The following is a 24,716-nucleotide window of genomic DNA, read 5'->3' on the forward strand; positions in this document are numbered from 1 at the left end:
CACACGCATTTGTCTGCGGGCCGAGGGGACAGGGCGCTCCCGTAGAAGCCTTCCTCACAGCTCTCACAGTGGGCACCTGTCGTGTTGTGTAGGCATCGCAGGCAGTGGCCAGACAGGGGGTCACAGTTGCCCACTGCGTTGGGGTCCACGTTCCCACTGCACTGACACAGCTGGCAAGGCTGGGGGGCCCCAGAGAGCCCCAGCGGGTCCCCAAAAAAGCCATCATCACAGATCTCACAGCGCCACCCTGGGAAAGGAGAAACCTTGTGTGATTGAGGAACCCAGCCCGCTGGGTCCATGAAGGGTGAGGCTGGGCATGAACCAAAGTGAGCTCCCTCAAGTCTCCTTGTGGAGCAGAGCAGGGGCTCTGGGGTCAGTCTGACCTGGGGCCAGGGCCCAGCTGGGCCATTAGCAGGCTGTGTGGTCTTAAGCAAGTCACCGTGCCTCTCTGAACTTGGGCTCCTTGTCTGCAGAGCGGGGACAATAATGGCAGCTACCTCAAAGGACTGTTGAGAAGGTTTGGTGAGATCACTTGTGCAAAGCACTTAGCACAGATCCTGGCACATGGCTGGTGCTCCACAGTAGTGGCTGTTATCACCCATTCACCATCATCACCCTCCTTGTCATCACGTCAACACCCACATTTCCATCATCACCACCATTCTCTTCATCAGCGCCTTGACCATCACCTTCATCATTATCGCCGTCATCGTCTTTGTCGACGTCATCTTCATCATTCATCACCTTCGTCATCATCTTCCTTGTCTCCATCTCAACATCACTGTCACCCTCCTCTTCACCCTTCTGTACCTCATCCTCTCCCCCATCTCCCTCCCTCAGCTGTGGTGGCTTTTTCGTTTGCGGTTTCTGACCCCTTTGCCTTTATCTGCTTCTCATGGTTTCTGAACTCCATCTGGACCGTTTATTTCATACTCCCACCTTGCTTCCTGGGTTTGATCTGGGGCTGCTGCTTCATCTCTCAGCCCCAGGGTTACTGTGAGTCTCAGAAAAGAAGGTGTGTGAGGAGGCTTCTGGAGGGTCATGGCCTGGGAGATTCACTCTGAACACAGATGGGGCATAAAAGGACACACTTGGACTATGTGGTTCATGCAGTGTCAGTTCATTCTTGGTAAATAGCTACTGTCGTGGTGAAAGATACTTGTGGGCTCCCGCATCCTCAAAGTTCATTGGTCCAGTTGAAATCAAGTTAATGCGACTAAAGGCAGGCAACCTTGAACATGGAGAGGAGGAATACTAAGGAAGAGGTGAAAAAAAAAAAGAGAGAAAAGGAAGGAAAAGAAAAATCTGAATGGAGTCCAAGGTAGAGGCTAGTGTCTGGCTTTGAGACTCTGAAATAGAAATGAAGTAAGAGGGGGGAATTCAATGATTAGGACTCCGTGCTTTCACTGCAGAGGGCCTGGGTTCAATCCCTGGGCAGGGAACTAAGATCCCACAAGCTGTGCAGCGCGGCCAAAAAAAAAAAGTAAGACGGGCAAGGGGGAGATTGAAGCTGGTGAAGAATGTGGTCCCCATAGTTAACCTGCCATCCACTTGGGACCAAGTGAGGACAGCTCCCAGGTAGGAGGCAAGCTGCAAGGGTTCAGGATGGTAGACAAGTGAGGCAGGCAGGGATCAGGGCTTGACCCTGGTCAGTCCCGGCTCAGACTGTCTGGGTGAGGGCTTTGGCGGGACCTGAAGGATGCTGGTGTGATAAAGACAGGAACTGGTACAAAGCCCCAGGGCCTAACGTCGACCCCAGGGAGCCTTCCCAGGGTTCCCTCTGTGGACAGCAGTGGCTTGCTTCCCCAAAATCCTCCCTTGGGTAACTTCTCTAAGTGTCCACCCTCTCACTGAGTGGGATCCCCTCATGTTGCAGACCAGAGGAAGCCACAGGTAGGGAGCCAGAAAATGTGGGGAAGTTTATGGAAACAAAGGGGTAACATGATGGCAGGGGGCAGGGTCCTGTGGTGGGACCTCACTCCCTCCGTTCTTGGGACCCCTGCTCTGGGGCATCTCCCCAGTCCTGCTAGCCATCAGGGAGCTGCTTTCAGAGTGGTCCCAACAGAGCAGGCATCTGACAGGACCAAGATAATGGGCTGTCCTGATGCAGCCACAGGTACTAGATGTAGAACCAGATGTCTGGGAACCTTGGGACATTATGCCAAGTGAAACAAGCCAGACACAGGACTTCCCTGGTGGCGCAGTGGTTAAGAATCGCCTGCCAATGCAGGGGACACGGGTTCGAGCCCTGGTCCGGGAAGATCCCACATGCCGCGGAGCAACTAAGCCCATGCGCCACAACTACTGAGCTTGCGCTCTAGAGTCCGTGAGCCACAACTACTGAGCCCGCGTGCCACAACTACTGAGGTCCGCGCACCTAGAGCCCCGTGCTCTGCAACAAGAGAAGCCACGGCAATGAGAAGCCCGCGCACCGCAACGAAGAGTAGCCCCCGCTCGCCACAACTAGAGAAAGCCCGCGCGCAGCAACAAAGACCCAACGCAGCAAGGAAGGAAGGAAGGAAGGAAGAAGAAACAAAGAAGCTAGACATAAAAGGACAAATGCTGTCTGAGTCCACTTACATGAGGCACCCGGAATGGTCAAATTCAGAGACAGAAACTAGAATGGTGGATGGCAGGGGCTGTGAGGAGGGAGAACTGTTCAACAATAATTTAATGGGTGTGACGTTTCTATTCAGGATGATGAAGAAAAATCCCGTGGATGGAAGGTGGTGATGGCTGTGCAACACTGTAAATGTACTTAAGGCCAGTGAACTGTGCACTTAAAAATGGTTAAAATGGCAAATTTTATGTTATGCGTATTTGCCAAAATTAAAAAAAAGTCAATAATGGCATATACTGAAAAACCATTGAACTGTACACTTTAAATGGGTGAATCATAGCGTATGTGAATAATATCTCAATAAAGCCGCTTTTTTTTTTTAGAAAAATCAGATGCCTAGGATGACTCTGAGTCCTGGAGTGGGAATGAGGAACAGGGAGAGAGCTGGGGATGGGGACACTTCTGCTTCACACATTATCTGGTGACAGTTTACAATTTTATTTATTTATTTGATGCACCACGTGGCTTGCGGGATCTTAGTTCCCCGACCAGGGATTGAACCCAGGCCCACGGCAGTGAAAGCGCCGCGTCCTAACCACTGGATTGTCAGGGAATTCCCACGACGACATTTTTTTAAAGCTGAAAGTTCAATCAGAGGTTTTCCACCTTAACTATGGGGGAAAATTGATAGGAATACGGATTCCTGAGCTTTGTCTTAAGCTACTAAACCAGGCTCTGCGGGGCCAGGACCGGACATAAGGATTTCCAAAATCCCACGTGGTATGTTCAGTGGCCCAAGTTCTGACGGGAACCCATTCAGCCCGGGCTCCTGGCTATGGGGCTACGAGACTCAGTGTCCCCAGAGGTCAGGCCTGTCACCCCTAAGCTGGGCCCTCCGTCATCTGTCACACTCCAGACCCAGGACTCACTCCTGGAGGCGGGGCAGAGGCAGGGCCCCAGGGCATGAGCCACTCACCTCTCTGGCCCGGGGGGCAGTGGGTACACACCACCTCTCTGCTCTCTGGGATGGTCATGCAGGCCGACTGTGCAGGGCACGGACAGGGCTGGCAGTCATCGGCTTGGCCTGTGAAGGGGTTGCCATAGAAACCTGGCAAGCAGCGCTCACAGGACGGGCCCTCGGTGTGGTGGTCGCATAGGCAGATCCCTGAGGGGCAAGACGAGCACCTGGTCACCACTGCCTGAGCCCAGACGCTCCAGAGACAGCAGGCAGGCTTCTGGCCGTGGGGGTCACGGAGCGCGTCCCAGGCAGAAAAGGGGTGGCAACACTTCCAAGGTGGAGGCAGCATAGCCCAGGGATGAAGTGTCCACCCCAGGTTCACATCCACCACTTACTGATCATGTGAACCTGGGCACCCCTGTGCCTCAACGTCCTCACCTGCAAAATGGGCATAAATGGCTCTGACCTCAAAAGGTTTTCATCAGGATTCAATGAGGCCACGCAGTCAAAGTGCCCTGCACACAATCATTATTGCTGTCGTCATTGTTATTTTGTATTCCCAAACCCGTAACCGAACCAGCTGACGATACAGCTAGCATTTGCTGTCACAGTTTTCCTTTTCCTCTTCCTGTGTCCTCTTTATCTTTTTAATTGAAGCCTCCGTGTCCTCTTAACTTCAGGGACAGTGACACAGATCCAGGATTCTGGCCTTGACATGAGGCTCCCGTTTAGGGGGTCTATGGGTTTCCAGAGGCTTCCTGGTCTCACAGAACAGAACCCCCGTCTCTGCCCACTGGTTTCTAATGAAGGGGATTCTGCAAACCCCCTTCTCCAGCCCCACAGCATCTGGAGTCTTCTCAGAGCCACTGCCAGGGACTAAGGGAGAAGCCCGGCCGAGAAGGGGATAAGCAAGACCAGCACTTCCCAGAGGCCCCCAGCAGCACCCAGCAGGGACTGAGGTGAACAGGAGGAGAGGGGACGCAGGGCGGACAAGCGGAGCAGGGGTGGCATCCAGGGGGAGCTGTCACACCTGCCCTGCTTTCTTGGCCCAGCACCCACGTGCTCACTACTCCTCCTCCCATCCAGGGTGGACAGCAGTGGCTGGTGTGCCCATTTTACAGATGAGGACTCGCCCACATGGAGGTGGAAGTCATGCCAAGGCGAGGGGCTCTGAGGGATGACAAACTAGTCCCGTCTCAAGAGACAACTCTCCTGGAGCGCTGCATAGAAGGACTATGAAGTCTCATCTGGCTCGATTAGTGATGCCTGCCACGGGCACAAGAAGCGGGGAGGCCCCTCATGTTGCCGGTGCATGCCCATCTTGGCTGGCCGGTTCATTCCCAGGTTACTGTGCTTTGCCAGCTGAGAAAAGGCATTCCCTTTTCAGAGACCCCAGCAGCTCCAGGAGGGCAGCAGGGTGCTGACCCTCCCACCTCCTGTGTGAGGGACCAGCGTCCAGCCCCTGTCGGGCATCTCCTGCCCAGTGACTGTGGGCGAGGTCTTTCCCCAGGTTTCCTCTGCTGCAAGTGGGGATGAATAGCTGGTACTGAACTTGTGGGAGGAGTAGCTCTGCCACCTATTGGCCGTGCAGCCTCCCTGCACCTTAGGTCCTTCATCTGTAAGATGGGACAGGAATGGCCCCGGCACTGCCAGGGGTTTTTGCAGGATTCAATGACATAGCATATAAAAAGGTGCCTGGCACTTGGAGGGACTCGAGGACACCATTTTATCAGTATTGTTTTTCGTGATCACTTACATGCTAGTAGCTGACCCCGTGCAGGTCAGTACTCATCTCGCTGTTCTGTGGGCCCAGGAGGCCTTGCGGGGGTGGGGGGGGGGATGCCGGGAGACTCACCTGTGTTGGGGTCACAGGTGCCATGCTGGTTACAGGTGCAGGGAACACAGCTGGCATAGGGACCCCCCAGTGGTGTCTCCCTCTTGTATCCCAGAGCACAGGACTCACAGAACTGGCCCGTGTAGCCCCTGGGACACGAGCAAGTCTCCACCCAGGAGGCTGGCGGGGAGAGTCCCCGCCGGGCCGACGTGAGCCGGACCTCAGTCAGGAACACTGGGCCTGCAGATCGAGGAGAGAGAGAAGGAGAGAGTTCCATGCACATGTTTCTCCCCCAAATCTTCCTATTCACATATGTAAAAGGCAAAGGGTTATTGGCCCACGTATACAGAGGCAGTCCATGGATCACTTATAATTTTTAAAAAACAGACCAAGGGCAAAGGAAAATATAGGTAATTTTCAGAAGGAGAAATAGATATGGCTGGGAATTTTACAGAAAGACATTCGCTCTCACTGGTTATTAAAGATGTGTACATTTAAAGACTGCTATTGGGCTTCCCTGGTGGCACAGTGGTTGAGAGTCCGCCTGCCGATGCAGAGGACACAGGTTCGTGCCCCGGTCCGGGAAGATCCCACATGCCGCAGAGCCGTTAGGCCCGTGAGCCATGACCACTGAGCCTGTGCTCCGCAACGGGAGAGGCCACAGCGGTGAGAGGCCCGCGTACCGCAAAAAAAATAAATAAATAAAGACTGCTATCATTCACGACCCTCAGATTGGTGAGCATGTTACAGTCAGTGACAGTGGAGGATGTGGGTGTGGGGAACTCAGGCACGGGACTGTGGGAATACAAACCAGGAGGTCCTGCTCCTAGTAACAGGGGAGTAGCTCCTCTCAGACCAACCTTCCCACAGAAAACAACTAGCAACTTGGGACAAAATATAAAAACTCTCTGCAAACACTGGAGGAAAACCAGAGCAGGTAAATAGGGAAGGAGAATGGACACCTGTCATCAGAATATAGATTGGTACAGCCTTGCTGAAGCAAAATTTGATAGCATGTGTCAAAGTGTAAAATGTACACTCTTTGACCTAACATTTCCAGTTTGAGGAATGTGTCCTAAAGACACACTTGCACGAGGATAAAAGACCTTTATACGAAGCTGTTCCCTGCAGCGCTGTTGGCAATGGTGAAAAGCTGGAAACCACTTCAATATGTATGAGTGGGGGGGGGTGGGTAAAACTTTATGGGGCGTCTCTACCACGGAGTGATATGCGGTGGACATGCAGAGCCAGCCTTTTCTACGCGTAAGGCAAGCAGCAACCTCCAGGATGCAGTTAGCTGAAAAAAGCGAGTGGCAGATCACTATACCGTGGGATCACATTTCTTTATTAAAAAAATACAAATGTAAGTACACGCACACAGAAAGGTCTGGAGTGATACAGCCCAGAACGTTATCAGTGGGCACAGGAGGTTTGGGGGGTGGGGTGAGATGAGTGTCAATATGTCCACGTGCGTGTCCAGTTCACCCCCAGCACGGGCCTGGCCTAAGTAGGTGCTTTGTAAACATCTGTTAACTGACGGCTGAGTGAGTGACAGAAGGAAGTTCTGGAAGCTGCTGGAAAGAGTAAAAATGAAATTCCTGCAAGGGGGGGGGGTCTGGGGAGCAGGGAGTACTGGCAAGGATGATGGGGGTGAAGGCAATTAAACCACAGCCCCAAAGAGGAGGAAGGTCTGGGGCTGGAGGGGGCTGGGTTACAACCCCCAAGTCTTGGACTCAAAGGCGCCCCAGGAAAAGCTGCCCATCTAAGCCAGGGGTTCTCAAATCACCCTCCTAGAAGCAGTGACTGGAATTCATATGGTTATTTAAAAATATCACTTACTTTCCTTTTATTTATTCTGTGTACTACAGTTAGAATATTATACTGTTTTTAAAAAATTATGTCTAGGTTATAATATCTGTGAATTTCATTTCCAGATAGTAAAAGGGGTGCTACATATGAAAGATCTGTTCTAAAAAGGGGCATGGAGGATCCCTGGTCTAGGCACGTACAGGCACGGGGTGGGGAGAAGAGAAAGTACATTGAGGAAAAATGAGGGAACCAGGAACAGTCAGAGGACCATCAGGGCAAAATCACCCAGTGACCAGGATGGGAGGTGCTGAGAAGTCCCAGATGAAGTTGTGATGACTTCGCTGGCTGGTTCAGAGGGTTTAGAAACCAGGCTTTCTCTAGGTGCAACACCTCCGACCACCAGCAGGGGGAAGCGATACCCTGGGAACCCTGGCCTGGCCCCTGCGGCCAGCACCAACCTAGGGCCGGCCCTCTAGGGTGCGGCCTCCTGGCAGTGGGGGACTCTGCCATGGTACGACCACGCCAGGCTCTTGGCTGCCTTGTGGCCAAGCACCTGTCCCTTAGAGCTGTCCATCCTCAGGCCCCTCACCTGTCCAGCCCCTGCCTCTGTGCTCAGCATCCCCTCCTGCTGCCCTTACTGGTTACATGAACTTGGGCAAGTGTCCCAACCTCTCTGAGCCTCAGACTCCTTCGTGGTAAAGCGGGGACGATGATCGCCTGCTGTGAGAACTCAGCGAGGCTATGCACGAAAGAGCCCAGGGGCCGAGCTGGTTTGGGGCTGGGGGTGTCCCTACCATTACTCACCGGCAGGGCTGGCACTGTGGCCACTGGCCTGGATGCGCAGAGCAGTCAGATTGGTGAGCAGCCGCTGGACGTGGAAGGGCGGCAACGGAGGGTCCACGTCCTCGGAGGTCTCTTGCAACCTGGCAGGGGGAGGGGGTCAAAGCAGAACGTGAGGCCCGGGGCAGGTGGTGCCAGGAATCCTCCAGCAGGAGTGGGGAGGGCGGGAGCCCCCAGACCCCAGGGACCTCAGGGACCACCCCGACTGCTCGACCCCATCTCTCAGGACAGAGCGGGACACTTACAGGAACTTGAGCTGTACCTCCCCCGGCTGCCTGGCGTCCAGGGGGCTGGGCGAGCTGGAATGCCGCAGAGTCAAGGTCAGACCCGCCCCTTCCAGCCTCAGCCTCACAGGGATGGGGGAGGCCCTGGGGGGGCCCCGGAATGTCAGTGTGAGGGGCTGCCCATAGCTGAACCGCTGGTCTCCCAGGAACTTCTCTGAAGACAAGAGAGGGCAGCTTTGACGGTCTTCAATTAATTAGCTGGATTTTAAATGTCTACACTGATTTTATTGCCAATTAAACCTTCGAAAGATAAAACTACAAAATCAAAGGGTCCCTGCACAGAAGACGCTGAGTGTGGCCCACTCATACCTCCGCAGACAGGGCTGGCTTCCTGGGCATGTGACCCCAGCAGTTACCTGGGGCCCCACGCCTGGCTTAACGCTCTGCTGTCCCTATCTTGACACTCTTAAGACTTTTATCATGGAACTTGGGTTTTGTAAGTGAAGTGCCATGGGACAAGGGAGCCTGTACAGGAGCAGAGGAGAAACTCACAGTACGCAAGGCGGTGGCACCTGCCTGCCCGTGCACACAGCGCTCATGACGCCCAACACCGTGAGCTCAGAATCCCTAGGGACCCGCATCCACTGCATTTAGTGAGGCTCAAAGCGAGTACCAGGCAAGCGTGCTACACGTGTGACTAAGTAGGGGCACTGACAGCCCCCAAGGGCCACACTTCCCATGGGAATCAGAACTTGCTCCCAGTGGGAAGAAGGCAGACGCATAAAGGACCGAGGGGCCCTGTCATGGCCCGTCTTACTTGGTCATTTCTCTGTATTAGCCAAGTGCTTAGGCGGAAAATAATGACTCAGAAGGAAAGGGACCTAAAGACACCCCATCCTTCCTCCCTTCAGGCCTTCCGTACTCACGAGAGTGTTTGTTGGATGTGTGCGTGAAATCAAAACGGTTGAGTTCGCCCACCACCTGCCCTGCCCACCGCAGTGTGCCCAGCGCACCCAGCAGAGAACCCAGCAAACACGTGAGCGAATAACTCCTTCTTCTTAAATCCGTTGACAAAGCAGCGAGGGAACAGAGCGTGTTTTCTGCTCTCGGGCTTCTGAACTTGGAACACCTGCCCCAGGAGAGGACCCGAGGACCCCATGTCCTTTGTTTCCTGACTGCAGGGCACACGGGTGCTGCATCTACACAGTTCCTCAGACGTCTGAGTGCCCCTCTCTAGCCCCTCTTGCAGAGAGAGGGAAAGGGCAGGACTGGGTGAAGGGAGCCAGTGGACCCCAAATCTGGCCACAGTGGAGCTAAGAATGGGCTCCAGGCTCCTGGTCTGATACGGTTTCCAGGAGACCAAAGCTGCCCTAGTTGGTGGGGAGTGGTTCAGAATAATCTAGAACTTCTTGCTTCTACAGGAATACCATGGTCCCGGGCATGGGGGTGCGGTGGCATGGCGGGGTGAGACGCTGATGGGAAACGCGCAGGGACTGTCTGGGGTGCGACGGTGGTCTGAGGGAGCCCTGGGTGGCAAGGCTGTGATGAGGAAGCAGAGGCTGCGGGGCACGTGGTCGGCAGGAAAATGGCCCCCCAAAGTGTCCAGGTCCTGATCCCCGAAATCTGTGAATATGTTATGCTGCGTGGCGGGGGCAATTAAGGTTGTTAATCAGCCGGACCTTCAAGCAGAGATTAGTTTAGATTATCCAGCTGGGCCCAACGTAATCACAAGGGGCCTTCAGAGATGGGAGAGGAAGGCAAAAGAGGTGGTGTCATAATCACAAGGGGCCTTCAGAGATGGGAGAGGAAGGCAAAAGAGGTGGTGTCAGGAAGATGCAACGTGAGAAAGATCTGACCGGCTTTGAAGGAGGAGGAAGGGGCCACGAGCAGAGGGATGCAGGCCACCTCGAGAAGCTAGAAAAGGCCAGGCAACGGATTCTCCCCCGAGCCTCCCCCAGAAGGAGCCCAGCCCAGCCGACACCTCGACTTCAGCCCAGAAAGACCCGTTTTCAACTCCCGACCTCTAGAACACTAAAAGAATGCATCTGCGTTGCTTTTAGCCACTAAGTTGGTGGTGATCTGGGACAGCAGCCACAGGAAATGGACGCGGGCAGCCCTGCCCCTGCCTGTGGAGGCAGGTACCTGGTGCTGTGAGCTCCTCCTTGCCCTCTGGGTCCAGGAGAAGCCCTCTCGGGCTCCACTGTGCAGGATGCTCTGGGCCCCCCATGCTTCTGGTCCGCCAGCCCTCGGCTCCTGGACAGCAAACACACACACAGGGCCCCTGTGAGGTGAGGCCCTGGAGGGTGGCCTCTGCCCCCTCCCACTTCACACCCTTTCCCGGGTCCCAAGGACGACCCCCAGAGGCCTGAGTGCAGCCTGAAACACCAGGACCCAGGGAGGGGAGAGACTGTTCTAGAGACAGGCCAGGGGGGGATGAGAACTGGCTGGTGCGAGCAAACGCTCCGTGCCCAGAGCCAGGCAGCTCGGAACCCCATTCCAGATCAGGATGGGGGTCTTGGGGTGGGAGGTGGCTCCAGGAGGAGCTGGGAGGCTCAGAGACGGGGCTCTGTTGGGGCACAGTCAGACATCCGGGCCTGCCCTGCCCCTTCAGTGGGCCTTTTTCTTTTTTAAAAAAATATATATTTATTTATTTGGCTGCGCCGGGTCTTAACTGTGGCGCACCGGATCTTTAGTTGCAGCATGTAGGTTCCAAGTTGCAGCATGCAGGATCTAGTTCCCTGACTAGGGATCGAACCTGGGCCCCCTGCATTGGGAGCATGGAGTCTTAAGCACTGGACCACCAGGGAAGTCCCCTTCACTGGGCTTTGAGGACATGATGAGGACATGAGGACAGCCCGGAGACCCCACTGTGGGCAGTCTCTAACAAGACTGGACTAGACCTTGTCTTCAGGTCTTCAGAGGATTTCCTCGCCCGTGACCTCACCACCCCGTCCTTCCAGGTGTGTGTGCCACGAGCCCCACTGCACCCAGGGAGGCCACCTGGTTAGGAAGTGGCCAGGTCAGGGTGGGAACCCAGTCCCAGTTCAGTCCACCCTCCCTCTGGTGATGGCAGTACACCAGGCACAGTCGGGCACAGAGCAAGTGACCTCCAGAGGGTGCTCTCCAGGGGGGCAGCTGGAGAATACGGTGGAGGCCCAACACCTGGGGCACCCAAGGGGTGAGGAGGGAGGGATGAAGAAACAGAAGGAGGTCAGAAAGGGGAAGTCCGGGGCTCCTCCGTGCTAGACTAGGCTCTGCCCCTTTGCTGGCTGTGTGACCCTGGGCAAGTTACTTAACCTCTCTGAAGCCGGTTAGTGCCTCATCTGCAAAATGGAGGCAATGAGGTACTGTGGTCCCGGTAGCAGTTCTCAAGTTGGTTTGAATATCCTGGGAGATCCCAAAGGCTCTTTCAGGGGGTCCATGGCGTCAAACTATCTTCTAAATAACATTAAAATGTTATTTGCGTTTTTCATTCTCTTTCTTACAGTGAGAATTTTCCAGAAGCTACAGGATGTGTGATATCACAACAGACTAAATGGCAGAAGCCGTGGTAAGGATCAGCTGACTTCTATTAAGCCAGACCTTAAAGAGATGTGCAAAAATGTAAAACGGGTAGCGCTCTTCTCAAGGTGTTTTGTCTTTTAAAAAGAGGGTTATTTTTCACAGGCAGAAGTTATATTTTGTTATAAGTTTACTACGGTCATCCGTAAATGAATTAATACACAGATATTTAAAAACTACTGTTTTAATTTCTAATACAGAAAATATCCGTATAAACAACCCACATAAACAAAAGGACTGTGAGGTTCTCTCTAATTTTCAAGAGCATGAAGGGATCCAGAGATCAAAACGTTTGAGAACTGCTGGCCAAGGGTGTTAGTGAGATCACGTGAGATGCTGAGACCAAACCCAGGGCTTGGCTCCAAGTGAGGAGGATCGGGATGTTATTCTAGGATCTATAGAATGAGTCCCTTCTGACGCTGACATCCTGGACTACAGCCCAAGTGACCACAAGGCAGTCCCCATTCCAAACCCTGCTCCGTCCTGCTTTCTGCGTGGTGTCCAGCAGAGGGCGCACTGCTCCCCCTGCATCTGGGGCGCCCCAGAGGCAGCCCTGAGGTTCTAGCTCCCTGGGGGAGATGCTGGGGTGGGGAGACTCAGTGGGCATGGCAGGGACCCGCGCAGGCCATGATTTAATGCAGAGTTCAGAGCTCCACTGCTTTCCTGCTCCAAAGAGCCACCTGGAGCTGGGGACCCAGGTCCCCACAGCACCCCTGGACCTAGAAAGAAGAACTGCACAGCAGTGAAGAGCAAAACTCGGGAGCTGATGAACCCAAGGTGCCAACAACTAAGTTACGTGACCTTCCTTTTCTGGGCCTCAGGTGCCTCATCTGTAAAATGGGGATGAGAATATCTACCTGCCAGGGAATCCAGGAGGTTCCACGGACATAACGAGGTCAGCATGGTGCCTAGCATATAGCAGGTGCTCAATAAATGGAGGCCAGGGGATTGAGCCCGGATCCCCAGCACTAGGGGGCCAAGGAGCAACTGGAAATTCCCCCACAGGCTCCAAAGGCTGCCAGGTGCCCACCCCCTACCCCTGCTGGAGGCTGAGGAAGACGGCAGCGGCCAGGAGGGAGCCGAGGGATGCAGGTAGGTGCTGGGGGTACTGAAGGACCCCGAGGCGCATGGCCGGTGTGTGGGCCTGCGGGAGACGCCCGGGCTGGAGCCCGAGGCTGCCCCCTCCTTTCCACACCCACCCACACCACCATCGCAGGATCTCCCCAGAGCAGGACCCAGGACCGCCCGTCCCAGCTGCACTGGGAGCAGACCCCTCGGAGGTGGCTGCAGTGGGGGCACTTCTTACCTCGGCGGAAGTCGGAGAGGACGTGGTGCTCCCGGAAGTGGGCAGCGGCCGCACACGCCCTGGAGTGGCCGTAGCAGAAGCAGCTGCTGCAGCCGGCTGGACTGTGGGACTGCAGGCTAAATGTGCCCGGGCGACATCTGCAATGGAGGTGGACATGCCCACGGGGGCCAGATGAATTGGCTACATTCGGGGGATCCCAGCTAGACTAACCGGAGCCCAGAATCACCGGGGAAAGTTGTTTTAATCTCAGATTTACAGAAGAGTTGCAAAGATTGTAGACACGAGCTCCCATGGCCTCTTCACCCAGCTTTTCCTAATGTTAACATCTGCCATTACCAGGGTACGTTTATTAAAGCCAAGAAGTTAACACTGATTAACGTTACTTCCTAAACCCCAGATTTTATTAGGATTTCTCCCCCTTTTCCACAAATGTCTGTTTTCTGCTCCAGGATCCCATCCAGGACATGACATCGCATTTAGTGGTGTCCTTCATCTCATTTGTAACAGCTTCTCGGTCTTTCCTGGACACTTTTGACAGTACTGGTCAGATATTTCGTAGAACGTCCACCATTTGGGTTTGTCTGGTGTTTTTCAAGATTAGACTGGGGCTGTGGGTTTGGGGAAGAAATAGAGGCGAAGTGCCCGTCTTCTCACATCGTATCAGGGTAAATGATAGGTGTGTGATGTCACTGGTAATGTATGACATCACTGGTCATGTATGACGTCACTGGTAAAGTTAACCTTCACCATTTAGTTAAGGCGCTGCCTGCTGGGTTTCTTTTCTTTCTTTCTTTCTTTTTTTTAATATTTATTTGGCTGTGCCAGGTCTTAGTTGCAGCACACAGGATCTTCGTTGCCACGTGCGGGATCTTTAGTTGCGGCATGCGAACTCTTACTTGTGGCATGTGGGATCTGCTTCCCTGACCAGGGATCGAACCCGGGCCCCCTGCATTGGGAGTGCGGAGTCTTAACCACTGGACCACCAGGGAAGTCCCTGCCAGGTTTCTCCACTGCAAAACTGCCATATTCTAGCCGTCAAAAAAAGTCACTAAATCTAGCCCAGGGTCAAGGGGAAGGAAATTAAACTCCACCTCTGGGAGGGGGGCAGTAATCAAAGCATCGTGGACCTATGGTGAAAGCACCACAGTAATTAGTAAATATTTTGAGGGAGATATTTGGGGGCCATGCAAATATCCTGTTTCTCCCTCAAGTTCTGCCCACGAATTTCAGCATTCATCAGCGTCTCTGGCCTACAGCGATCGTTACTCTGATATTGTAACAGTACTTTAATATTTCCCTCATCCCTTCTCCATTTCTAACGTGGAATTCTTCTGCCAGGAAGAGTTGTCCCTTCATCCCCCTGTATTTATTTATTCACTCATCTATTTATATCAGTGTGGACTCATGGATGTTTATTTTATACTTTGGGTTATAATCCGATATTGTTGTTACTTATTTTGTTCCAGCTCTGGGAACTCTTTCAGGTTGGCGCTCATGTCCGTTTGACACGGGCCCCCATCCTGGTTTGGGGTTTTCTGGGTTTGTCTTTGTCTGGTTTTGTTTTTAAGCACTTCCCTGCTTTCTACAAGATGCTTCGGGCTCATCCTGTGTTTTCCCCACCCCAGCCCCAGAATCAGCCATTTCTCCCAGGAGCCCTGCAGAGGCCTTTTACAAACACATATTCCTGGTTTGCACCATGAGGGCTCCATTCGGGCCGACCCAGGTGGAGGAATCCAATTCATAAGAAGATGCCAACTACCCCAAAGCTGGGCCAGCTCCAACGAACACATCTCACCAGCCCCCCCCATCTCACAAACAGGTAAAGTGAGGCTCAGAGGCAGACCTCTTCAAGGTACGAGGCAGTGGAGTAGAGCTAGTGGGATCTAGTCCCCCAACTCCACTCTGTCTCTTCAGCTTGAGGGGTCTTGGGGGAGGAAGACCCGGCAGGGAGTCCACCTCCCACCCCAGGACCCACAGGCCCCGCGTGGACAAGGTGAGAGTCAAGGCCGGGCTTCTTCCTGAACCAGTAGAGGCCCAACATAGTCCGGCAAGGGTAGAGTCCACAATATACTGCTGTGTCAGGTTCCCATGGCCAGAGGATCAAAGAGGCCCTGGCACACCCCACGCTGGCTGCAAAGGCTTCAGAGGTTGGAGATGAAGCCAGGAAGAGGGGACAGAATGTGCCCAAGTTCGTAAACCCACATTTGTCTGCCAGCCCGTTGCTGGGGCTAGGAGGCCCCCTAAACACATCAAGGAGGAAGGGCAGGGAAAAGTCCTTCTGCCTCGTCGAGCCTTAGAAGCTCCGCTTGTACCATGATAGGATGGCAAGGATGGCAAACAAGCTTGAATCTCAGCTCAACTGGTGGGAGCTTCTTGGAGCAGGGCGTAGAGAAGGATTCTGAGGTTACAGTAGAGCTCATGGTAAACTGCTGTGGTCCATTGGTGATGTCTGCCCTGGGTGTGAGATGGGAGGGTTGTGGTAGCGCTCTACTAGTGATGTCTGCCCTGAGTGTGAGATGGGAGGGTTGTGGTACGAGTACCATGTATCTGCTCTCCCTGGATTAGATGGTCTCTCCTACCCTTTCTAGCTCTTTCTTTTCAGGATTCTGAGATAGGGGAAAAAAGATGTATTTTCACAGCTTATGAACTCTCAGTGGTGGTGGGTCAAAGTATAAATGGTATTGCAAAGTCTTTAGATAACTTCCTGGGTGTCAGATACATGGTGCTCCAGGAAGGGTGCCAGGTGGTGGGGTTGCCCACGTCTGGGAGGGTGATGGCCCCTGCTCCTCCCACCACCACTGAGGTCACTTCCAGCAGGCTTATTACTGGATTGGTTCACCCACCTGTCACACAGGTTGCCTTCCACATTCTCTTTGCAGGGACAGCGGCCACTGCGGGGATCACAGGTGCCCAGGCTGCCAGCGGGATTGCAGGTACAGGGTCTGCCAAAGAGAGAGGACAAGAGGAAAGCATCCAACGAGCAACTCCAGTGTGGGAATAGCCCACCCTCCTTGGAAGGAATCTCTCTATCCTTCCCCACGCCCGAGAGGAACAGGAGGCAGGCTGACCCAAGAGCCTGCCCACTGGCTCTACTGTTCCCACTGAGTGAAGGAAGTGACCCACCCACTCACCTGAACAGTGATCCCTCTGCCTACCCACCTGCTTATCCATCCACGCATTCATCCATCTGTGCATCCTTCCAACCACTGATCCATTTATTCATCCTTCCATCCTTCTATCCATCCCACCCACACACCTATTCACTTACCCATCCATGCATTTTCCATCCACCCACCCATCCATCTACCCATCCATCCATCCATCCCCCATCTGGTAAGACACGGTCCCTGTCCTCACAGAGCCTAGAGTCCAGTGAGGATGGACAGGCAAACAGGTAGATGCTGTACTTTGATAAAAGCTATTGGAGAGGATGTACAAGAAGAGGCTGTGGCAGCACCAATGAGGTGTCTGGAGTGGGAACAAGGTGGGGAGTTGTACCTTGACTGAAAATTAAAGGATGAGCAGGACTTTGTTCAGACACAGGCTGGGGAGAGGCAGGGTGTTGAGGGAGAAGAGAATGCTCCAGGGTAGGAGAAGTGGCATGTACGGAGGCCCAGAGGCCATAGAGACCCTGGGGAAGCATCCAGGTCCCCACCTAATGGCCAGTTTTATGCCTGAATGACTATTTTGAGAGAGATCTGAGACTCCCCAAACCTCCCCAACGGCATTTCCACTACCTTTCAAATATACAAGGAGACTGGTGCAATGAACCAAAGCCAAGATCATTTAATAGTACTTCTGAATTTATAAGGGCTTTATTTTTTTGGGTCATTGTGTATTTTCTCAATCAAGTGATAGTAAAGCGTTAGACCCTCTTCTGAGGTCCAGACGCCAGTAGCCCCTGCCGATCTCTGTCCCCCTGGATGCCCCACGAGCACTGCAGACTCAGCCTCTCCCCACCCTGTGCTCCCCTTGCCATGAATGGCCTCCCTTCGCCCAGGTGCCTGAAGCAGAACCCCAGGGGGTCAGCCTTCATCCCTTCCTCCTCTTCCGCCCCCGGGTAACCGCCTGCTGCCAACTCTGCCTTCTGAGGGGCTTGGGACTCCCCCTCCTGCTTCCCATCATTCAGTCCAAATCCACCACCGTGCGCCCTTGCTGGGTCATCTACACCCACTGTCCCCACCGCCCTCACCTGCAGCCGCCCTCACTGAGCGAGTGGAACCCGGGCAGGCAGCGGTCACACTTCCAGCCCGTCACCGTGGGCTTGCACGTGCAGGTGCCAGAGTCATTGCACTGGAGGTGCAGAGAGCCTGGGGAGGAAGGACACAGGGCAGCAGGAGCCCGTGGCGGTGGGCGAGGGTGGGGGTCGGGGCAGTGCGGCCCACTCACCTGCTGGGTGGCAGTCACAGGGCTGGCATGGCATCTGTGGCTTCCAGCGATAGAAGTTCTCCCGGCAGCGCTCACAGCGTGGCCCGGCTGTGTGGTCACGGCAGTGGAGGCAACGCCCACCATGGCCCGAGCTGCGGAAGAGCTCCCGGTCAAACATGCACTCCTCAGAGCGGCCGCTGCAGTTGCAAGCTGTGGGCAGGAGGTGGGGGAGGGTGTGTGAGAGAGGCCGCAGCACATGGTAGGAGGGGAGTATGGGCCAATCAGCTTCCTTGTGGTGAGTGAGCAGGCAGCTGGAGGAAGGGCAAGGATGGAGTTCAGGCCTGGCTTGATCAAGGATCTGGAGACCAGTCAATTGATCTTCCAAAACAGGACACTCTCGAGAACAAAGGGGGCACCATTAATAAATATACCCACACACAGGACCCTCCCAGGCAAGCCAGGACGTACAGTCACCTGGTCATGGATCACAGACTGGCTACCTTCTCGAGTGGCAGCGTGGCTCCCTCCAAGATCTCCTGTGGATCCTCTGAGCCATAAGAGTATGTGAATCTGATCCCCAGTGACCATGAGGTCACTCAGAAGCATGGAAAATACAAGTCACCTTTCATTCACTCATAAATACGTTTTTTAAAAAACATCTTTACTGGAGTTTAATTGCTTTACAATGGTGTGTTGTTTCTGCTTTATAACAGAATGAATCAGTTATACATATACATATGTTCCCATATCTCTTCCCTCTTGCGTCTCCCTCCCTCCCTCCCTCCCTATCCTACCCCTCTAGGTGGTCACAAAGCACCGAGCTGATCTCCCTGTGCCATGTGGCTGCTTCCCACTAGCTATCTATTTTACATTAGGTAGTATATATTAGTTCACACCACTCTCTCACTTCGTCCCAGCTTACTTTTCCTACGTTTTTAAAAAGTATGTACCAAAGGGACTTCCCTGGTGGCACAGTGGTTAAGAATCTGCCTGCCAATGCAGGGGACATGGGTTCGAGCCCTGGTCCGGGAAGATCCCATATGCGGCGGAGCAACTAAGCCCGTGCGCCACAACTACTGAGCCTGCGCTCTAGAGCTCACGAGCCACAACTGCTGAGCCCACGTGCCACAACTACTGAAGCCTGCACACCTAGAGCCCGTGCTCCACAACAAGAGAAGCCACCGCAATGAGAAGCCCTCGCGCAGCAACAAAGACCCAATGCCGCCAAAACTAAATAAATAAAAAAACAAAGTACATTCATGTTAAAAAAAAAAAAAAAAGTATGTACCAAAGATCGGCTCCGTCTTGGCTCCCGTGGTGAGCCCAGCATGGTGTGGACCAGTGCCCGCACACATGGTCCCACTGTTTGATGGAGGTCAGATGCAGCAAGCAGGTGGATATCCTGCAGGTGAAGGGCTGTGATGGGAGAGGCAGGGAGGCTCCGGGAGGTGAAAGGAGGGCCCTACAGCTGCCTTCCTGGAGGAAGTCACAGCTAAGTGGGACCTGAAGGGTGAGCAGGAAGTGTCCAGGCAAAGGAGGGGAGGAGAGGGAAGGGAGAGTCCCAGGCAGGAGGGGAGAGGATAGTTGTGGCACAGGCAGAGAAGCAAGGTTCACCCAGTGTGGCGTGGGAGGGTGGCACGTCACGTGATGGGCAGGGCAGAGGGTGGGGACGTTGTGCACTGTGCTGGGACGGGGAGGGGCGCAGGGGCAGTTGTGAGGTCAAGGGGTCAGCCAGGGCTTGATCCAGGGAGGCTGGGCAGCCAGCCGTGGTGAGTGGGCTTCACCTGGGAGCAAGGGGCTCGGTAGATGAATATAATCGCACCTGCACCTGCAAGTGCCTTCAGCTGGGCGGCAGGCGGGTGCGGGGGCTGAGAGAGCAGGGGGGTGGCGGCTTCAGACGCTCAGACGAGGGGTGACCGGCCGGACCACAGTGTCGACCGCGTAGAAGGACACAGTCAGATGGGTTGGGGGGATGTGAGTGCGGCTCAGGGGCTGCCTGGACTGGGGAGCGTGAGGGGTCAGGCACGAAACGCAGGTTCCAGGCTGGGAGGACAGAGATGTGACCTCAGGGGTGAGGACCTGACGGGAGAAGCAATCTGGCCTTTTGTGTCCCCACCATGGAGAGAGCCCCAGCCTCAGAACGGGTGAGCCAGCCAGCTTCCTTGACCCCGAGAGGACTTCCTGGTGGAGGCAGGCCAGCACGGGCAGCAGGAACTCATTAGGGCCACAGTGGCCCCGGGAAGCTCCTGCAGACAGCATCCTGTTCCATGGAACAAGCCGTCCTCTCCCCACCCCAGCTCTACATGCCAGCAGCCCAGGAGCACAGTGGGTCCAGAGGCTGAGCCGTCAGGAGCGCCTACACATGAAGACATGCCTCCTGCCAGCAGCAGAGCCAGGTGGAGTCTGGTGCCCAGCGACAACCAGCCACTCATGGGAGCCCGGAGCAAGCCAGATGACTGTCGGAGGGCAGGGCTTGTGGACAGAGGGAAGCTGGAGGGGCACGCCAGGCTGGGAGGAGCCCCCCACCCCATGCGCGGCCCCCCATCCCTGGAAAAAGTATGATGGCAACATCCTCTCCAGCGTGTCTGTGAGGATAGGCAGCGCCAGCCACGTCGCATGGGGGCCGGGGCAGCGAAGGGCTGCCTGGGGGCCTGCAGGAGAGGCTGGGTGGGCAGGTCAGCACCCCAGGACCTGGGGTGGCCTGGCTTTGATCGACAGCTGTGGTTGGAGCAGTTGACACAAAGGAACAAGTTGGGGGTCCTTCTCAGCCCTCCTGCCACGCATGCCTCTACCTGGGGAGACTGGGTCTGAGGGGCTGCCTGGGGGGGCGAGCACGGAGGATCACGTGCCCCCTCCGGCCCCCCCTCAGCTCGTCCTCATACCTGCACAGGATTTAGAGCCCCAAAAGCTGCGGCCAGGCCCCCCAGGAGCAGCCCCGCTGCCAGGGATGGGGAGTTTGTCTCCCGGCCTGCACCCCCGGCCTCCGGCCACCGAAGTCCCAGGACACTTACGCAGACACTCGCTGGCCGCCTCGGCTGTGCCCCGGGCCCACGGGCGGTCCTGGAAGAAGGGCAGGCAGCGCTCGCAGTCCGTGCCCACGGTGTTGTGCTGGCATCGGCAGACCAGCCGGCCCTCCTCGTTGGGGCCACACTCGCTGGCGTGCCCGTTGCACTTGCACCTGGGAAAAGAACACGGGGGTGGGGGGTGTCTGGCAGCTGGGGAGGTGCCGGCGGAGAAGGGGTTCATCACCAGGTAGCCCCGCCTTGGGGTGAGCTCCTCGTTCTACCGCTCAGCTACGGAGCTTTATTGAACTCCTGCTATGTGCCCGGGACAACAGTAACGGAACCCACCGCGCCGGGCTGTTCTGAGCTCTGTACACGCGTAAGCCCATCGCGTCTTCACAAGCCCACTATGATCCCCATTTAACAGATGGAGGAACCGAGGCAGAGAGGCTGCCCGAGGCCACCAGTTAGTAATGGTCAAGCTCTCGATGCTGCCACTGAAGGCACCACACCCAGGGGCCGAGGGGGACCCAGGAAGAAGTCATCTCAGTCTCCTGGCTAGAGGGTGGGCCAGCTCTCAGGGCAGTGGGTGGGAGGTGGAGGCAGCCAGGAAGGCGCCTCACGCCCCCTCCTTCGTGTCTAAAGGGATGAGAAGGAGATTGCGCCTTACACAGGACAGCCCCCAGCTCATCTCAAGACCCCAGTGAGCCTGTGCCTTTGAGGGCAGCCCTGGGCCTGTCCCACCCCCGCTCCCGCAGAGTCAGACAGGTGGAATCAGGCAGGAACAAAGGTGCTCAGGGGGCCACACAGTGTGCTCGGCTGAGCCTGACCCGGTGGGGTCATCGCCCCCATCCCGGGCGGCCAGGCTGAGGCACACAGACGATGGCCGTGGCTCCAGCTCCCAGCCTTCCTCTGTAGCGGCCCCCAACAGAGCAACCAGCTCATGTCATGTCTCTGGAGTTTCACCACTGCAGCAGGAGGGGCCATAACTATGCACATTGCACAGATGAGGAAACTGAGGCTCAGACCATGAGGTGGCCAATGCTACGTGGCAGAGCTAGAATCTGAACCCCGTTCTCTCCTACTCCACGCAGACCCTGAGCTCCTAGACACTCCTCTACGGCCATCTGGTGTCTCCCCATAAGCTCTGCTCCACGCTCTGTCCCAAATGGATGTTGAAGAACCTCTGGCCACTGCCAGTACCCATGGACTGGGGACACAGGGCTTGGGAAGGTCACAGAGCACTATTTCCTCGCCTGGCCTCCCTGGGAGCTCAGGGTAGGCAGGTAATGCCCAGAACTTCCAGCAGGGGTGAGGCGGGCACCAGGCAGTCTTGGGACAAGGGAACACCCACGGCCCCAAGGGGATATTGCCAACACTCCCTCCTCCACAAAGCCCTCTGATCCCAAGGGAAAGAGTGAAAGTCCTACAGGCCACTGTGGGACACAGGCTGCCGGGCCACTGCCCCCCAGCCAGCTGCTGGCCTGAGGGTGGTCCAGCTTTGGCAGCTGGGGCCCGGATGTTCTCTGTCCTGAAGCCCCCTGATGGCAGACGCTGTAGCTCACCACCATCCACCATCCGTGGAGAGGCCCTGCTCCCGGGCGGTTTGACCTGAATCAAGTGTGGGAGTGGCAGGGGAGGAGGAGAAGCAGAGGGGCCCCCACAGACACCCCCCATTTCCCCTTCACTCCCGAGCGCCAGCCTCCAGAGGGTGCAGACACCCTGCGTGTAGGCAGTTGTGCCCGTGCTCCCTTCCCAGACATCTTCACCTCTCCGAACGCCACCTAAACGTCCTTGAATTTTGGAAGCCCCTCGCCCCCTACCCCCATGGGCCACCACTCCCACATGGAGCTGGCTTCCCACCCTAAATAGCTTTCAGATCCACACTTCTCCCATCCTACCACCAGCTCTGCCCAACCAGCTTCTTCTCTCTCCTCTTGTCTGTGCCCCTGCGATGGCAAGGGTTGGGGTGCCTTAGAAATCTATCCCTGTCACTACCCTGGCCAAATCCTCAGCAGCTTCCCACTGACTGCATAAACTTGGTCCACGGCCCCGACAATCTTCCGGCCGTCTCTATGCCCCCTGTTCCAGCTGCAGAGCCGTTGCCTCGTTCGTCAAGCCTGGGTCTCGTACATGCTGGCTCTTCCACCTGGGATGCTTGCCCCTCACATCTCCAGCCTCGCCAGGTCCCCATCTGCAGGGTGGTCCCCCTGACCTCCCGCAGGGTCCCCATCTGCAGGGTGGTCTCCCTGACAGCCAGCACACCCTGCCCTGGCTTCCTATCCTTGTTAATCTGGGGCGTGCGACATGATTACTGGGGACTGATCTGGTTCCTGTCTGCCTGGGGCGGGAACACATCTGTCTCCTCTCTCCTTTCCAGGAAGGAGCCTGATGAGGGAGTGTTTACATTGAAGACGTAATTTGTGCCTGGAGGGCCCAGTACCAAGTGGCCATGTGTGTACAGGATGGCCCCTGCTTCTTGGAGAGGCGAGATGCTTAAACTACAATGTGCACCGATCGAAGCTGCAGGAGTATGTAGGCCAGGGCCAGGGGTCCCGACGGAACAGCCCGACTCTCCTCACATGAGAAGGGTCAGAAGTGCGGTGCCTCCCTCCTCGGTGACCTGTCTGGGTCACTGGCCGTGGGGCTTTGGAGCGGCCTGAACCGTTCGTACTGTTTGGAGATGCCTGAAGGCCTTATTAAACATGCTTGGGGGCTTCCCTGGTGGCGCAGTGGTTGAGAGTCCGCCTGCCGATGCAGGGGACACGGGTTCGTGCCCCGGTCCGGGGGGATCCCACATGCCGCGGAGCAGCTGGGCCCGTGAGCCATGGCCGCTGAGCCTGCGCGTCTGGAGCCTGTGCTCCGCAGTGGGAGGGGCCACGACAGTGAGAGGCCCGCGTACCGCAAAACAAAACAAAACAAAAAAAAAAAAAAAGGAAGGAAGAAAAGAAAGGGGGACGGACCACCAGGCAGAGGAAACCACAGGTGCAGAGGGCCGGTGTGTCCCGCCGACAGCAGCGGAAACACAGCTGACGTGGGAAAAGCAGCAGGAACGGGGCTGGGAGGCGGGAGGCAGGCGGGTCACGGAGGCCTCGAACGCCGGGCCCGGGAACCAGGCTCCTGCTCTTTTCCCCCTGCGGCACCAGAAGTGGTTTCTTTACCCTCCACGGTAGCCACCGGGTGAGCCCACGTGGCAGCCGCCACCCCGTCCAGCGTCCCGGCCGCCGCCCTGCTTCCCGCCTACCTGCCGCCCACAGAGAAGTCGGACACAGCGTAGTAGTAGGACTGCAGCACCTTGGGGTCCTTGAAGATGTCATCCCCAAACGTGTTGAGCCGGTCTAGGGAGATGAGGAACTCGGTGCTGGTGACCCAGTCCTGGGGGACAAGATGCACGGGAAAGGGCTCCATCAGCGGGTTCCTGAGCGTCTGCCGGCTCCCCGGGGCATCTTCTGGGACACAGGGACACGCCAGACACAGACAAATTCCGAGGACACTGCAGAACTAAGGAGCCTGTGCTTCTGGGTCACACCAACCTGGATGCCCGGCCCCTTCCTAACCGTGCAACTTTGGGGAGTTTGCTCAATGTCTCAGAGCCTCCATTTCCCCATCTGTGAAATAGGACAAGGAATAATGTCGGCTCCAGGAGGGTGCTGGAGGAGGACGGCCAGTGTCAGCGGCGGGGCACGGAATCCGGCACGTGGTCGAGGTGCCGGAGCAGCCCATCTAAAACCGTGTCACGCAGGTTACCTGACTCCTCAGCGGGACCGCACCCCCGCTCTAGAGGGCAGCTGAGGGAAGATGCGTCCCAGCGCCCTGGCGTGGGGTGGGCCCTGGGTTTACAGGCTTCTCACGTTTCAAGTATCAGGCTCCCACAGACAGGGCACCTGCCCCAGGTGACATCTGTTCCACCAGAACACAGCCCCAAGAGAACAAGGACTCAGGGCCCCTGGTTCTCACTGCATCCCCAGCGCGGGCTCTGCCGGGTGCACAGCGGGCACTCGATAAACACCTGCTCGTGGCGGAATGAGAGGCTTCGCCCTGGAAGAGCTGGTGGGGGGTGGGGGAGAGCCCACGTGAACGCCGACATTTTCGTCTGCCTGCTGTTATCATCAGAGGTAGCTCCAGCTGAATGTCAGCTCCAGCATTTTAACTCAGCCCAGCAGCTGCTGGTTCAGCAACCAAGCTCATCAGGACAGAAAATGAACTGGCAAAGTCTGACTTCTCACCCCAGCGCGACTCAGGCCCGCGGGCCTC

The 24,716-nt window shown here is 55.9% G+C and overlaps 1 protein-coding gene across 1 annotated transcript in view; it reads right to left on the reverse strand.

The window, feature by feature from the left end:
• Nucleotides 1–24,716, reverse strand: part of LAMC3 (laminin subunit gamma 3) — a 60,453-nt gene that overhangs the window by 19,001 nt on the left and 16,736 nt on the right. The window contains exons 3-14 of the mRNA XM_032636317.1: nt 23,707–23,837; nt 20,472–20,638; nt 17,482–17,670; nt 17,285–17,402; nt 15,936–16,034; nt 13,093–13,229; nt 10,368–10,478; nt 8,247–8,439; nt 7,966–8,084; nt 5,374–5,592; nt 3,537–3,725; nt 2–247 (exon numbers count right to left, since the gene is read on the reverse strand). Coding sequence (XP_032492208.1) covers nt 2–247; nt 3,537–3,725; nt 5,374–5,592; nt 7,966–8,084; nt 8,247–8,439; nt 10,368–10,478; nt 13,093–13,229; nt 15,936–16,034; nt 17,285–17,402; nt 17,482–17,670; nt 20,472–20,638; nt 23,707–23,837 — 1,918 coding nt within the window. The remainder of the gene's footprint in view (nt 1; nt 248–3,536; nt 3,726–5,373; nt 5,593–7,965; nt 8,085–8,246; nt 8,440–10,367; nt 10,479–13,092; nt 13,230–15,935; nt 16,035–17,284; nt 17,403–17,481; nt 17,671–20,471; nt 20,639–23,706; nt 23,838–24,716) is intronic.

This window comes from Phocoena sinus, chromosome 6 (genome assembly GCF_008692025.1).
Source record: "Phocoena sinus isolate mPhoSin1 chromosome 6, mPhoSin1.pri, whole genome shotgun sequence".
Classification (NCBI taxonomy): Eukaryota; Metazoa; Chordata; class Mammalia; order Artiodactyla; family Phocoenidae; genus Phocoena; species Phocoena sinus.